The sequence below is a fragment of the Ranitomeya imitator genome, chromosome 1, assembly GCF_032444005.1.
Source record: "Ranitomeya imitator isolate aRanImi1 chromosome 1, aRanImi1.pri, whole genome shotgun sequence".
In the NCBI taxonomy this organism is placed as follows: domain Eukaryota; kingdom Metazoa; phylum Chordata; class Amphibia; order Anura; family Dendrobatidae; genus Ranitomeya; species Ranitomeya imitator.
The window spans coordinates 225,027,844-225,044,518 of NC_091282.1; the positions used below are offsets into that span (position 1 = coordinate 225,027,844).

A 16,675-nucleotide genomic window follows, 5' to 3' on the forward strand; every position below is an offset into this window, starting at 1 on the left:
ACCTCCACCTACTACCACTAGACGCTGACGTTTCCTCGACCGCTGAGAACATCTGGTGGCTAGATGTCCTAACTGCTGGCAAACATGACAGACCTTGAGTGCACAAGCGGTCCGGGACTTAGATCCCGCTTGTGACACTTCCCTGGCCTCATGTGACTCAGGAACCAGGACCGGAGATTCCAGAGGTTTGGCGAAGGTAGGAGCCAGCCGAAACCTCTGCCTACACTGGGCTCGCTCTAACCTCCGCTCGTTAAAACGGAGGTCAATTCGAGTGGAGACAGTTATTAACTCCTCCAGTGTGGCAGGAATCTCCCTAGTGGCCAGAGCGTCCTTAACGTGGTCAGCCAGGCCCCTCCAAAATATGGGGATAAGAGCTTTATCCGACCAATCCAGCTCAGAAGCTAAAGTGCAGAACTGGACGGCAAAATGACTGACCAAGGACTCACCCTGAGTTAATGCCAGCAGTTGGAGCGCAGTATCATGGGTGACTTGAGGTCCTAAAAAGACCTGTTTCAGAGTGCTCAGAAACAGCGGAGCACTCTGCACCACATGATCGCCACGCTCCCACAGCGGCGTAGCCCATTCCAACGCCCTGTCCGACAAGAGAGACACTATAAATCCCACCTTAGCCCGCTCTGTGGGAAAACGTGCAGCCAGGAGCTCGAGGTGAATAGAGCACTGACTCACAAATCCCCTACAAAATTTGCTATCATCAGAAAATTTTTCTGGCAGCGGGAGGCGAGAAAATGTCGGAGCAGGGGTGGCAATGGACAGGGTTGCTGCAGCCACGCTAGCAGCCTGTACAGCAACTGCGGTAACATCCACAGCTGAGGTTGCGCTCTCAAGAGCCGCCAACCTACCCTCCAGCTGCTGGATATACTGCAAGGATTGCTGTTTGTCCGTCATTACTAGCCAGACCCTGGCGCTAGTGTAATGTTAGGGCTAGCGGAACGCACCAAATAATGAGACAGATAGAGTATGGTGCGTTCGCAGCCCGGGGTCCACCGTGCAGAGATGGAACCTGCTGCCAAGTAATGACGGACTATATGGCGGTACTCATGAGTATACACACGTGGGTTAGACTTCACTCAGCGTGAAGGAAGCGATCCTGTTGCGTCACAGGATCGCGGTACCGCACATAGAGCGCGAGCAAGTAGTCAGCAAACTCAATCCCAACTAGGATTGAAGTCCGATTAGACCCTTGCTGGCACAACACCGCAACTGGTTGTGTAAGGAAGCTCAATAACAATATTAGGGCACAAGAGTGCATGCGGTGCCGCACTGACGAACGCCACTAACCACCCAGGCTTGGGTAAGGAAAGCACAGAGGAAGTGCACGGCGCCGTACTGTGGGTCACAGAAACTGGACGCTGTAATGTGTGATTAGTGCTGTAGGATAAGTCGGGCGCTAGATAGCAACCATACACCTTCCGTGAACAGACATTCAATAGGGAAGGGGTATCCAAGGACGACTTGCACTCACAACAAACACACGTATGCAAATGTACACTAGCGCATGGCCGTGCGGTCATGCGCAGTTTATATAGTTGCAGCACAGGAAGTGGCCACAGAAACTTTGCCCTTCCAAGACCTGCCAAGAGGACCAATGGAATGTGCTGCAGGGCCTGAGCACATGACCCTCGATCTCCAACGGGAGATCTTGCCCTGGGCATGCTCAGTGTGTGCAGACAAGGACTTAGTCCCAGAGAAGTCTGCTCGCTGCTGACCAGCACTGGCTTTAATGGCAGAAGCTGAAGAAGCAGCAGTAACTCTCTGTGGGGGGAGTAGGGCCGGCTCAAGTTTTTCGTGGGCCCAGGAAACGCGGACCACGTCACGGCGGTGGAGCAGGGAGAGGTAAGTATTTCAACTTTTCAAGTGCTGCGATCCTGAGCAAGCAGGGGCACAGGGCCCCTCATAGTACGGCGGTGTGTTTGACGGCGGGCGGCGCCTCCCACTGCCAGAGACACTTTTGCGTACAATGAGGGGCCCTGTGCCAGTGCCAATGAGTATGCCCCCCACCTGATGAAGGAACCTGCACTTTCATCTGCACCTTCCTCTTTGTCCCTGTGTAAGGTGGTATAGTATGCGGGAAGGGGAACCTGACTTTCAGCAGGGTCAGATTCTGGCTGTGTAGAGTGCAAGGGGAATGTAGTGGTCTGGGTCAATGTACCAGCAGACTCATCTAGCAGTGGCTGGACAATGGGCAGGATGAGGTGGAAACACAGATATAGGCCCAAATAATAAAGTAGGCTAAATGCAGTTCAAAATTGGTAACAGGAGTACACAGGCGGCATTGTTTTGTTCAGTGGAGGAGGACAACTGTACTGAGTGGCGCAGACAGATAAGTTGGCCTAAAATAAAAAAGTAGGATAAATGCTGTTCAAAATTGGTAACAGGAGTAAACAGGTGGCACTGCTTTGTTCAGTGGAGGAGAACAAGAAGCAGCAGCAGACACCGTTAGTAGGCCCAACCAAACAAGTAGGCCAAATGCAGTTTAATACTTTCTATAGGCTGAAAGCCTGAAAATTGAAGCTCAGCTTTGTTCAGTGGAGGACAACAAGCAGCGGCAGACACCGTTAGTAGGCCCAACCAAACAAGTAGGTCAAATGCAGTTTAATATCTGACACCGGATGAAAATTGAGGCTCAGCTTTAGTCAGTGGAGAATACCAAGCAGCGGCACACACCATTTGTAGGCCCAACCAAAGAAGTAGGCCAAATGCAGTTTAATATCTGACACCGGATGAAATTTGAGGCTCAGCTTTAGTCAGTGGAGAACATCAAGCAGCGGCACACACCATTTGTAGGCCCAACCAAAAAAGTAGGCCAAATGCAGTTTAATATCTGACACCGGATGAAATTTGAGGCTCAGCTTTAGTCAGTGGAGAACACCAAGCAGCGGCACACACGATTTGTAGGCCCAACCTAAGAAGTAGGCCAAATGCAGTTTAATATCTGACACTGGATGAAATTTGAGGCTCAGCTTTGTTCAGCGGAGGACAGTTGTAATGTGTGGCGCAGACAGACAGACGGACAGAGGCCTAAAATAAAAAAAAGGTGCAGGCGGCCTAGCTTGTTTCAGGGGGGGACAGTTGTAATGTGTGGAGCAGACAGACAGACAGAGGCCGAAAATAAAAAAAGGTGGCTTCATGCAATTCAAAACTACTAGCAGGACTAACCGGGCGGCCTAGCTTGTTTCAGGGGGGGACAGTTGTAATGTGTGGATCAGACAGACAGACAGACAGACAGACAGAGGCCTGACATAAAAAAAGGTGGCATCATGCAGTTCAAAACTGCTAGCAGGACTAACCAGGCGGCCTAGCTTGTTTCAGGGGAGGACAGTTGTAATGTGTGGATCAGACAGACAGACAGACAGACAGAGGCCGAAAATAAAAAAGGTGGCTTCATGCAGTTCAAAACTGCTAGCAGGACTAACCAGGCGGCCTAGCTTGTTTCAGGGGGGGGACAGTTGTAATGTGTGGAGCAGACAGACAGACAGACAGAGGCCTAACATAAAAAAAGTTGGCTTCATGCAGTTCAAAACTGCTAGCAGGACTAACCAGGCGGCCTAGCTTGTTTCAGGGGAGGACAGTTGTAATGTGTGGAGTAGACAGACAGACAGACAGAGGCCTAACATAAAAAAGGAGGTTTCATGCAGTTCAAAACTGCTAGCAGGACTAACCAGGCGGCCTACCTTGGTTCAGCGTGGAAGGACAACTGTTATGAGAGGCTGACACAGTTACTAGGCACAAATAAGTAAGTAGGCTAGATGCAGTTCAGAATTGGTAACAGGAGTACACAGGTAGCATAGGTTTGTTCAGCGGAGGACAACTGTTATAAGTGGGTGACACAGTTAGTAGGCCAAAATACTAAAGTTGGCAAAATGTCAGCCAATGAATTGGTCATAAATAAACTGGTGGCATAGCGAGGTACAGGGGTGGGCTCCTCTGCAGAGTTGCAGACAGTGGTAGTTGGCGCAAAGCATTAAGGGGTCTAAATGGAGGCCAGGGCCCCTGTATATTTAACTATCATCTATCATTGCAACAAATTTGTAATGGCAGTGCCATTTAAGGATTTAACAGCACAGACTACACAGTCGTGGGGCAGGGAGAGGTAAGTTTTGCAAGTGGTGGAGCACAGTTCGAGCTGGGGGGGGAACACTCTCTCGTGGGCGGCGGTACTGGCACAGGGCCCCTCATATTACGACGGTGTGTCTGACGTTGGTTGTGCACCACCACCGTCAGAGACACTTCATTGTACTATGTGGGACCCTGTGCCAGTGCCATAGCCCAAGAGTGGGCACACCCACCTGTCTTGGCAAACAGCACTCGCACTGGGGCTTGCGCCAGATGGTGACCACGGCCCTGTGGAGGGAGTCAGCCCATTTAGGGAGGTATAAAAATGGCCTATGGTAGACATTCAGCAGCTGCAAATGGAGGAATTGGAGAAGTCAGTAAGAGGAGGCCAAAAGCAAGACATTTTTCAGGCAAGCTACGTGTCAGCAGGGGAAGGTGGTGCAAAATAATTTGAAATCCATGATTGGTTCATTTTAATGAAGGTTAGATCATCAACATTTCGGGGATCCAGACGTGTCCTTTTTTCGGTCAGTATTGAACCAGCAGCACTGAAGACTCTTTCTGATGACACACTAGCAGCTGGGCAAGTGAGCTCCTGTAATGCATATTCTGCCAATTCGGGCCAGGTGTCTAGTTTAGATGCCCAGTAATCAAAGGGGAATAACCTGTGAGGGAGAACATCAATAATGGCGGAAAAATAGTTGGTAACCATACTGGACAAATGCTGTCTCCTGTCACTTTGAATCGATGCAGCAGTACCTGTCGTGTCTGCGGTCATTGCGAAATCACTCCACAACCTGGTCATAAATCCCCTCTGTCCAACACCACTTCGGCTTTGTGCACCTCTAACACCTCTGCCATGTTGCCCCCTACAGCTCGTGTGAGAACTATCACCGCCACTGTGTGCTGGGAATGCCTGAAACAAACGGTCTACAAGAGTTACTTGTTTGGTAGCCAATATTTGCTCAAGGTTCTCATGTGGCATGATATTTTGTAATTTGCTTTTGTATCGTGGATCCAGAAGGCAGGCCAACCAGTAATCGTCATCGGTCATCATTTTGATAATGCAGGGGTCCCGTTTTAGGATACGCAAGTCATACTCTGCCATGTGAGCCAAAGTTCCAGGTTTCAATACACTGCTTGTGCTGGGTTGAGGAGCACTTTCTTGAAAATCTACATCACTTGTGACCCGCAAAAACCCTGTACCTGACCTTGCAATGCCACCAGTTTCTATTGCCCCTTGAGTAGCATCCTCGTCCCATAAATATTCATCCCCATCATCCTCCTCCTCTTCATCCGCCACCTCGTCCCGGAGACTTCCCTGAGCAGACAATGGCTGACTGTCATCAAGGCTTCCCTTCTCCTCGGCCGCAGACGCCTGCTCCTTGATGTGCGTCAAACTTTGCAACAGCAAACGCATTAGTGGGATACTCATGCTTATGATGGCGTCGTCTGCACTGACCAGCCATGTGCATTCCTCAAAACACTGAAGGACTTGACAGAGGTCTTGGAGCTTCGACCACTGCACACCAGACAACTCCATGTCTGCCATCCAACTACCTGCCCGAGTATGTGTCTCCTCCCACAAATACATGACAGCATGCCTCTGTTCGCACAGCCTCTGAAGCATGTGCAGTGTGGAGTTCCACCTTGTTGCAACGTCGATTATTAGGCGGTGCTGGGGAATATTCAGCGATCGCTGATGGTTCAGCATACGGCTGGAGTGTACGGGCGACCGGCGGATGTGCGAGCAAAGTCTGCGCACCTTCAGGAGCAGGGCTGGTAACTCCGGATAATTTTTCAGGAAGCACTGCACCACCAGGTTCAAGGTGTGAGCCAGGCAAGGTATGTCTTTCAGTTCTGAAAGGGCTATGGCAGCCCTAAAATTCCTTCCGTTATCACTGACTACCTTGCCTGCCTCAAGATGTACACTGCCCAGCCATGCCTCAGTTTCTTGCTGCAAGTACTCAACCAGTACTTCCTCGGTGTCTCTGTTGTCGCCCAAACACTTCATTTGCAGCACAGCCTGCTGACGCTTACCACAAGCTGTTCGATAATGGGACACCTCGGGTGCAACACTGGCAGCAGCGGATGGAGTGGTCGTGCTATTACGCTCTGTTGACGAGCTTTCGCTTCTGGAGGAGGAGGAGGGGGGGGCGAACGCCTACAGCCAACTGTTTCCTAGACCGTGGGCTAGGCAGAACTGTCCCACTATGTCTGTCCCCTGTGGACCCTGCATCCACCACATTAACCCAGTGCGCCGTGATAGAAACGTAACGTCCCTGGCCATGCCTACTGGTCCATGCATCTGTTGTGAGGTGCACCTTTCTACTGACTGATTGCCTGAGTAAATGGACAATGCGGTCTTTGACATGCTGGTGGAGGGCTGGGATGGCTTTTCTCGCAAAGAAGTGTCGACTGGGTAGGTCATAGCGTGGTACTGCGTAGGCCATCAGGGCTTTGAAAGCTTCGCTTTCAACCAACAAGTAGGGCATCATCTCTAACGAGATTAGTCGAGCAATGTAGCCGTTCAAACCCTGTGTACGCGGATGAGAGGAAGAGTACTTTCTTTTCCTATCGAGAGTCTCTTGTAGGGTGAGCTGGACTGGAGAGCTGCATATGGTGGAACTAGCGGGGGTGGTGGTGGACATGGCAGATTGAGAGAAACTTGGTGATGGTATTCTTGATGTGGGCCTACCTACAGTGTTTCCAACAAGAACCTTGTGATTCCTTGACTGCTTTGGCCTTGCGACAATACCTCCACATTTGCTACTGGTGGTGTCATAACCGGTGGGCTTCCAGTGAGAAAAGCAATGTTGCGTTGTTGACTAGCTTCAATATGAGCAGGTGCACCAACGGTACGGGACGTTTGGTAGTTAGTCCATGCTTCCAAGTGCCTGCTGGTTAAATGTCTACGCATGCACGTTGTATTTAAATTTAGAACATTCTTCCCTCTGCTAAAGGTCTTGGAGCATTTCTTACATATAACTTTGGACTGATCATTCGGATCTTTGTTAAAAAATTTGCCACACTGCACTCGTCTTACTATGGAATACCTTTTCAGGCTTTGCACGCTGTGCTACTGTCACCGGATGGCCACGCTGTCCTACACCTGGTGTGGTTTTTGACACATGTTTTTGGCCTGATGCTGGCCTGCCAGATGACAGCTTTTGCGATGTAGATGGCTGCTGCAGATCATCCTCCTCCGCTTCTGAGCTACTGGCAGTGGCACCCTCTTCCCCCAATGGCTGCCAATCTGGGTCAACAACTGGGTCATCTATCACCTCCTCTTCAATGTCATGTGCAACGTCCTCGGTGTCACCGTGTAAGGTGCTATAGCGTTCGCGACTGGGCACCATAGTCTCATCAGGGTCAGATTCTGGCTCAGTACACTGCGAGGGCAATGTAGTGATCTGAGTCAATGGAACAGCATAATAATCTAGCTGTGGCTGTGCATCTGTGCACTCCATGTCCGATTCATCTTGTAATGGGATTTTAACAATTTCCCTCTCTAACCCAGGCACGGTATGTGTAAAGAGCTCCATGGAGTAAACTGTAGTTTTGCCTGCCGCATCCTTCACTTTTGGTTTGGGTGAAGGACACAAGGAAGCGACTTGTTCCTGACCGGGAGCATCCACTGACGACTCGCTGCTTTTAGATTTCGAACCTTCTGAAGAGTAGGCGAAAGAGCTAGAGGCTGAGTCAGCAAGGAAAGCCAAAACTTGTTCCTGCTGCTCCGGCTTTAAAAGCTGTTTTCCAACTCCAAGAAAAGGGAGCCTTCAAGGCCTTGTGTAGCCAGATGATGACGCTGGCTCAACACCTCCAGCCTTTGGTGCTATCTTACTTTTCCCAGTACCACCAGATGCTCCACTACCACCACCACCAGCAGTACCAGCTGGCAATGAGCGCCCACGGCCTCTTCCATCAGACTTCCTCCTTTTTGGGGAAATGTTACCAAAATAACAACCATTATATGGTACTGTTAAGCAAGGTAGAAGGTGTATATTTACTTTTGGCGAATTTATATCTCCCTTCTTTTGGCGGGAAGACTGCAGCAAAAAACAGGCCCTGTGTATTACACTACACAATGTCAGTGGCAGAACGTGGCTGCCAGATATACGACCAACAGAACTGACGTATAGAAACTTGTTGGCAATGTAACTCTCCCTTTTTTTAGGGGGAGAATGCAGCCAAAAACAGGCCCAGTGTATTACACTACACTATGTCAGTGGCAGAACGTGGCTGCCAGATATACGACCAACAGAACTGACGTACAGAAACTTGTTGGCAATGTAACTCTCCATTTTTTTGGGGGGGAGAATTGTTATGATCCGGTGACCTTGGAGCTGCATGAGAACTTTCACTGGAGAAAGTGGCCACTATACTGACCGCAATCCTGAACTTAACACCGCAACTAAAAGTAGCCGTGGAGTGTACCTAACACACCTAGACACCTCGTCACAGCCGGAGGACTAAATACCCCTAAAGATGGAAATCGGAATACTATCTTGCCTCAGAGAAAATCCCCAAAGGATAGACAGCCCCCCACAAATATTGGCGGTGAGTCGGAAAGGAAAAAACACACAGGCAGAAAAACCGGATTTAGCACAGGAGGCCACTCTAGCTAGATAGGACAGGATAGGACAGAGTTCTGTGCGGTCAGTATTAAAACCCTTAAAAAAATCCACAGCAGAATATACAAAAAACTTCCTACATCTAACTAAAGATGTAGGAGCGTATATCTGCAACTCCAGTGAATCCTACAAACAGAGCAGGAATAAAACTGAAACAAGCACACAGCAGTGTGCCACAGATACAAAAACAAAACACTTATCTTTGCTGAATTTCGCAGCAAGCAGGAGAAGCCAGAAAGTGATCCAATACATCACAAAGAACATTGACAACTGGCAAGGGCTAAAGGATCCTGCACATCTAAATATCCCAGTCAGAATTGTAATCATCTGATACACCTGGCCAGGACTGCGAGTCAGAGACAACTGCATTCCCACCTACAACCACTGGAGGGAACCCAAGAGCAGAATTCACAACAGAGAATGCAGCCAAAAACAGGCCCTGTGTATTACACTACACAATGTAAGTGTCAGAACGTGGCTGCCAGATATACGACCAACAGAACTGACATATAGAAACTTGTTGGCAATTTAACTCTCCCTTTTTTTGGGGGGGAGAATGCAGCCAAAAACAGGCCCAGTGTATTACACTACACAATGTCAGTGGCAGAACGTGGCTGCCAGATATACGACCAACACAACTGACGTATAGAAACTTGTTGGCAATGTAACTCTCCCTTTTTGGGGGGGGGAATGCAGCCAAAAACAGGCCCAGTGTATTACACTACACAATGTCAGTGGCAGAACGTGGCTGCCAGATATACGACCAACAGAACTGACATATAGAAACCTGTGGGCAATTTAACTCTTCCTTTTTTTGGGGGGAGAATGCAGCAAAAAACAGGCCCAGTGTATTACTCTACACAATGTCAGTGGCAGAACGTGGCTGCCAGATATACGACCAACAGAACTGACATATAGAAACTTGTTGGCAATTTAACTCCCTTTTTTGGGGGGGAGAATGCAGCAAAAAACAGGTCCAGTGTATCACACTACACAATGTAAGTGGCAGAACGTGGCTGCCAAATATACGACCAACAGAACTGACATATAGAAACTTGTTGGCAATGTAACTCTCCTTTCTTTTGGGGGGAGAATGCAGCCAAAAACAGGTCCTGTGTATTACACTACACAATGTCAGTGGCAGAATGTGGCTGCCAGATATACGACCAACAGAACTGACATATAGAAACTTGTTGGCAATTTAACTCCCTTTTTTGGGGGGGAGAATGCAGCAAAAAACAGGCCCAGTGTATCACACTACACAATGTAAGTGGCAGAACGTGGCTGCCAAATATACCACCAACAGAACTGACATATGGAAACTTGTTGGCAATTTAACTCCTTTTTTTTGGGGGGGGGGGGGAAATGCAGTAAAAAACAGGCCCAGTGTATTACACTACACTATGTCAGTGGCAGAACGTGGCTGCCAGATATACGACCAACAGAACTGACATATAGAAACCTGTTGGCAATGTAACTCTCCCTTTTTTTTGGGGGGGGGGAGAATGCAGCAAAAAACAGGCCCAGTGTATTACACTACACAATGTAAGTGGCAAAACGTGGCTGCCAGATATACGACCAACAGAACTGACGTATAGAAACTTGTGGGCAATTTAACTCTCCCTTTTTTGGGGGGAGAAGGCAGCAAAAAACAGGCCCAGTGTATTACACTACACAATGTCAGTGGCAGAACGTGGCTGGCAGATATATAAAAAAATACAAGGGCTGTAGTACTATTTCAATCTCCCTACAATGATCAAAGGACAAGTATGGCAGCAATAAAAAGGACTGCTGCACACAAAAGAGTGTGGACAAAGAAACTATATCCTTTCTTCTGATGAAGCTGCAGCAACCTCTCCCTATGCTAAGATCGGCAGAAGTAAGATGGCGGTCGGCGTGCACGCCCCTTTATAGCCCCTGTGACGCCGCAGAAAGCAAGCCAATCACTGTCATGCCCTTCTCTAAGATGGTGGGGACCGAGACCTATGTCATCACGCTGCCCACACTCTGCGTGCTCCTTCATTTGCTGAGAAATGGCACTTAAAGTGTCATACGAAACGTGACTTTGGCGCGAAGATTGCCGACCTTATGGCCGATCCCACAGTGGGATCGGGTCGGGTTTCACGAAACCTGATTTTGCCAAAAGTCGGCGATTTTTGAAATTGTCCGATCCGTTTCGCTCAACCCTACTGAACACTAGTCGTCATTTTTTTTTTTTTTTTTTGTACTTTTGAAAAAAAAAACCCTTAGCCCAACCATAAGCCTTACTGGCTTTTGATCACTGCATCAAAAGAGAGAAATTATTTTTATAGATCATTCTTTACAGAGGCCCCTTTTTTTTCACTTGATCACCGTTATTTATTGAATAACAGCGATCATGTGATTAGGGACTGGAAAATCCATCCTTGATATCGTGTTCTCCAGGGTCTCTGTTACCCCCAGTAGCAGAAAACCCAGAGATTTTTGGATTCTGGGGGGCGCTACACCTTTATTTCTGATGTGGAAATAAGGCCTGTTTGCAACCACCGTTTTGATGCATATCGGCGGTCATTAAGGGATTAATAATCAAAATTTAATTAGCAACATTCAAATAAAAGATTCTCCCATCGGTCCTTTGAAAACATAATGACCATACAGTTATAATCAACTGAACAGAGCATAAACAGCTACTAAATCCGCTAACAGACATGCTGTACTATTTTATGTTTTTTACCTGTAATAGATCACTATCCCTATCCCCAGAAGAGGGGCATGTGCCCACATTTTACAAGGCCATTTAACCGGTTTAAGAAAATAAATGAAAAGAATAAATAGTTAGACCTATTTTTATTTTCTTCTAATATATGACAGATCAGGAACCGCCCTGCACATCGGTGAGGTCTGAATCTTGAGACCCCCACTGACTGGTCAAAACACTTGCAAGATGTGCACTGCTCGGGATGCAGGAGTGTTCTACCTCTGCAAAAGTGTGCACACAGAAGAGTGTACGAGTTAATAGACTTTTTGTGAGCCCAGACACCGCTCTGTGTGAGTGCATATTCGTGAATGAGCAGAGCACTCCTTCTCCAGCAGCACACATCTAACAAGTTTTCTGAGTGATCGGTAAGAGTCTCAGACCTCGACCCACATCGATCCGCTTAGTGTGTTATAAGCGCTGTCACACAGTTCAAATATTAAAATAGCGTAGGTACCCTTTAACTCTAAATAGCATTCCTTTTAATGAATTAAATACATTTTGCCACCGGAAGACCTGGAGTTAGACTGTCAAGTCAGGTAATGAATCACAGGTCTTCTTTAGATATTGGGTGATTTGTATCCAATATTAAATGGATTTAGTTTCTTCTGGCAATGAAGAGGTTAATGACCCATTCTATGCTGGACATAAACATGCAGCTCCATTTCAGTTGCTTCTGATCTGGTCATTACCTCTTCCTATATAAACTGGTCAGACCTTTTTGTCCCTACAGGTAAAATATTTGTTTTCCTGTGCTGTGTGCTAAAGCTAAGTGGTTGCAGTAGAGTTGTTGTAGAAGTTTTCTGTGGTTTGCTGTAGTAGGTGTGTGTTTATCTTCTGGTCCCTGTTCCTATTTAGTTTATTCCTCCCTGTTCCTATCCTCCTCCCTATTGTTGATTTATGTTTTTGTATGATAGAGGTTTTCTGCTATCCCTGTTTTGTCTGTATCTTGTTTACATTACATTTCTGTCCCATGCCTCATGGGGTTGGGGAGGGGACCGATCAGGGTTTAACAGGAACATAGTAAGGTCGGAGACTGGGGCCTCTCTACCTTCAAGAGTACCCCTGGGACAGGGATAGTTAGGGTCCTAGTTCCAGGGACAGTTTGAGGCCCCACTTCCTTACCAAAGACCGTCACAGCGTAAAGCAAAGCCAGTGGGGGACTATGTATCAAATAACTAATCCAAGATATTGATCCTGGTGGATTATCTATGGTCCACTACCCCAGAATGACAAGTCTATACATAAGGAGAGATTTGTCAATCTAGAGGAGCGCAGAGATGAGAAGCTGGCAGGGACTGCTCTCTTGGGCTAGTTATCTAATGCGAATATTCCATGGCCAGCTTTTCAAAGTTTATGTTCTCTGAAATGATACAGTAGTACAGGACAGAACATACAAGGCTGCAATAATGTCTGATTTAAGATTCAGAGAATAATTATAAATCAAATTAAATAGGAATTTGTAACAATAATGGCTCAACAACAAAAAAATAACAAAATACCTTTAAAAAATACCTTTTATTCATTTGTTAAAATACCACACACTACAAATGTGAACCAAACTAAAAATTAAAAAATTGCTTATCTGTAGGTTGTATAGAAACTACGACAACACCAGTATAACCAGGCCTAATTGACCGTAAATAACCCTAACTGAGCCCTTCCTAGCAGCGGAGGTTGGCACCCTCTTGGATGCAAATGGCGCCCCCGCTCATCGGTGGCTATCCCTCTCTTCCCTAGAAGACCCTAAGGTAGATGTACCACAGAAGAAAGCCAACACCTATGGCACAACTTTAATGAAAACCTATAAAGGTCCAAATCAGAGATAACCAGTAGGTATTTAATAATAATGTCTTTTGCCACCAGGGCCAAAAGGGAAGTAGCCGAAAATCAAATAGTAATGCTCTTCATTTTGAGTGGTCATTTATTATTCCTTTTAATGAGGGGGGGAAATAGTGTTAGTCCTTACCCTCCACTGTCCCTATTTTCAGAGTCCCTTCCTGACTGCGGAGGTTGGCACCCTAACCCAATACATGCCAGTGGCGCCCTCGCTCCCCGACGGCTCACCCTAAATAACCCATTAACATACCCTTTGGGTTCCAAACTTGAGATAATAGTATTTGGAAAGATAGGGGAACAAATTGGGCAGGAAAAAGGAGGAGGGGAGGAAAGGAATTTATATACACACAATATCTTCTATGGTGAGCTGCCACTTGGTGACCACCAAAATACCCACTCAAATTACAATATATAGTGGTGTCTTTACTATATTGCACCGTTCCCAAACAGATCAGTACACTGATAAGTATGTGAAAAATAAAATTTGTATTATACGTCTTGGATCAGCGTTGCTTCTGCCAGATCCGCACCATCAAAATTTGTGCAGGGCTTATTAACACAACAAGCAGTCAAACAGCTGGGGTATAAATGGAACCCATAGATATAGCATCCCCTCAACCTCTCTCTGTATTCTAGTAATGTTATTCCATATCATTACAGTAGGTCACATAAACCGCCCCATGCAATATTGCTGTATACCAATGTGACAGCCTACCCCTCTATTGCACTATGCCCAAACATGTCAGCAAACTGAAATTTTCTAGACAAACTTAGCTTCGGTGCACTAGATCAGCATCGCCTCTGCTTTATCCTTGTTGCCTTCATTGCCTTAACGTGTTTCCCTTCCATTATACGAGTTCTTCAGGAGGCAAATGGTGATTTCACTGTTCCCTTAGAACATCAGGTTTTCAGATGACGCCTGGTTGCAGGTGTGAGTGATTATAGGTCTAGCGTCCTTATATGGACCGCAGGATACTTAGACCAAGCTGTAGGGAAAAGCCCACCACACAGACATACTCTAAAATTGTCCTCATTATCAGGATTGAGCATGTCATGTTTTCTACTCCCATCAGTAGAGGTCTTATTTCAGGACATCTACTACTTCCGGGTTGTCACATGAACATATGCCACCTCCCGTAGTTGCGTGGCCTTGGGTAGGGTAGATAACAATCCAATAACGCATGCGCCACATTTGCGGTGCTCTGGCCGCCTCACTAGCAGATTACTCCGCCCACACGCCGTCATCCCTTACGGCGCGTGTGTGTAGGAGCACATCAAGTGATTTTCAATGCATAATATCGCGCAGGTGCCCTGCGGGTGCCTCTCTCGTCTCCCAGATGCCGCCTCCCACAACTAAGCAGCATCTATTGAGCAGACTCTTATATTACAGCGCCTGCGCCGCATCATGTCGCTCTATCTACTTTGTCTCTGTACGTCATCATCCCTTTCGGCGCCTGCGCAAAAGGAACTCTAATACTAATTCCCCAAAGCATCATTCCACGCAGGCGCCCTAAATGTATGTACCTTGCACACTCTACGGTGTCTCTCCATTTGGACACACATACTGCTCCACATTAGTTATAACCACCGATGAGCGGGGGCGCCATTTGCGTCCAAGAGGGTGCCAACCTCCGCTGCTAGGAAGGGCTCAGTTAGGGTTATTTAGGGTCAATTAGGCCTGGTTATACTGGTGTTGTCGTAGTTTCTATACAACCTGCAGATCAGCAATTTTTAAATTTTTTAATTTTTCGTCTGGTTCACATTTGTAGTGTGGTATTTTAATCACAAATTAATAAAAGGTATTTTTTAGAGGTATTAGGTTATTTTTTTGATGAGCCATGATTCAAGATTCAGCATGATTCTCAAGGCAGGTTCCCTTCAAGTCCAAACAATATGATTTTGCCAGGTGATCACCATAAGTGTGCTCAGCAATTGTGGATAATCTCTTATCCTTACAAAAAAAAACAAATATGTTCAACACAAGCTTCTCTGCTTCAGCAACATCTGTAAATTGTGTAAAAAGTATTGTTTTCTCAAAAGGCAAAAGCCCACTAGACTCAGAGCGTGCTGTTGCTTTAGGGCCTTTGTCATATAGAAAACCAGCTCAGATTAGGGCCATACAAGCTGTGCAGAGCACCTCCTTTTCACAGACATAACAGTGAACAAGAAGAAATTTCTTACAGCCATCCCTATTACCATAGATGGGAGGAGAGCTCATGCTCTTGGCCCTTATATCCCAACCATGCAAAGTGTAGGGTATGTACATCTTCTATGAAGAGTTCAAATTATATTCACTATCTTGATATACACCCCCCCCCCCCACTGCAATGACGTTCATGTGATCAGAATTATTTTCTATTTCTATGCTTATTCCTTCTAATTCTAAAACTAGATACTTGTTGTTTTTTTTTAGAGTAATATTTCCTGTCCTTTCAGGAAGAGTTTTCAGCGGGATCCTTAATCACAGACAGGATTACAATGACAGGTAACACCTCTATACACAGCGGAGAGCATAGGATTCACCAATCACAATAGGTGATGTCACCGTGGACCTCTTCCTCCTGTACAATGACGGATAAGATCACACAGCTGATAACACAGGATCCACCAATCACAATATGTCACAGCTGACCCTGCTTTCCTTCCCTTCACAATTACCTCTGCACAGACTCATTAGAAACTTCAACACAAAATATAGGGTCAGGATCTGACTATTGTGGCTATGTACATGTGTTGTTTCCTGGAACAACAGGAAGTAAGAGTCTAAAAAAGCCCCAGTGGCCAATGTGAAAATTGCAAGATTTCTATTTTTAATTTTTAATATAGCTCTTGTGATATGGAGAAAAAATGCTAAAAACAATACAGTTAACATAAAACCCTGATTTAAACAATAAGACATTTTCTGATGATCGCTTCCCTTTAAATGTTACATTTTGGGGGTTTTGTCTCTTACCACTTCTGGTTCATTTGGATTTTCTATTTTATTGAGTAATTGTGTTCAGAAAACAGCTGTGATGCAAATTTACCTGAGTTGGGAATTCCTGTAGGATTAGAAGTCAGACCTTGTGGTCCTCGGCAGGCTCTTTCAAGGCTATTATGCTGCTTTGCTAGCTGCTCAATGGTCTCCTCCAAATGGACTCTCTGTTCACGCTCATATTGCAAAGCACGATGCCATTTCCGACTATGGGATTCTGCTAATTCCAAGAAATCACGGCATGCCTTCAAAAAAGGGGAAAAAAAGACAAGGAAAAAAAACAGTGATCTATTTGACAAAAAGCACAGGGTAATAACTTCTTTCTAATGGTTTCTTCTCAACTATTACATCTTCTAAGTTATGAAAAAAGCAACCAATTTACATTATACACCTGTCAAAGGTCTTGCGGAGAGAACGGGC

The 16,675-nt window shown here is 46.3% G+C and overlaps 1 protein-coding gene across 2 annotated transcripts in view; it reads right to left on the minus strand.

The window, feature by feature from the left end:
• Positions 1–16,675, minus strand: part of OSBP2 (oxysterol binding protein 2) — a 387,724-nt gene that overhangs the window by 106,326 nt on the left and 264,723 nt on the right. For both annotated transcript variants that reach the window (XM_069754235.1, XM_069754244.1), the window contains one exon: positions 16,308–16,500. In XM_069754235.1, the coding sequence (XP_069610336.1) occupies positions 16,308–16,500 (193 nt within the window). The remainder of the gene's footprint in view (positions 1–16,307; positions 16,501–16,675) is intronic.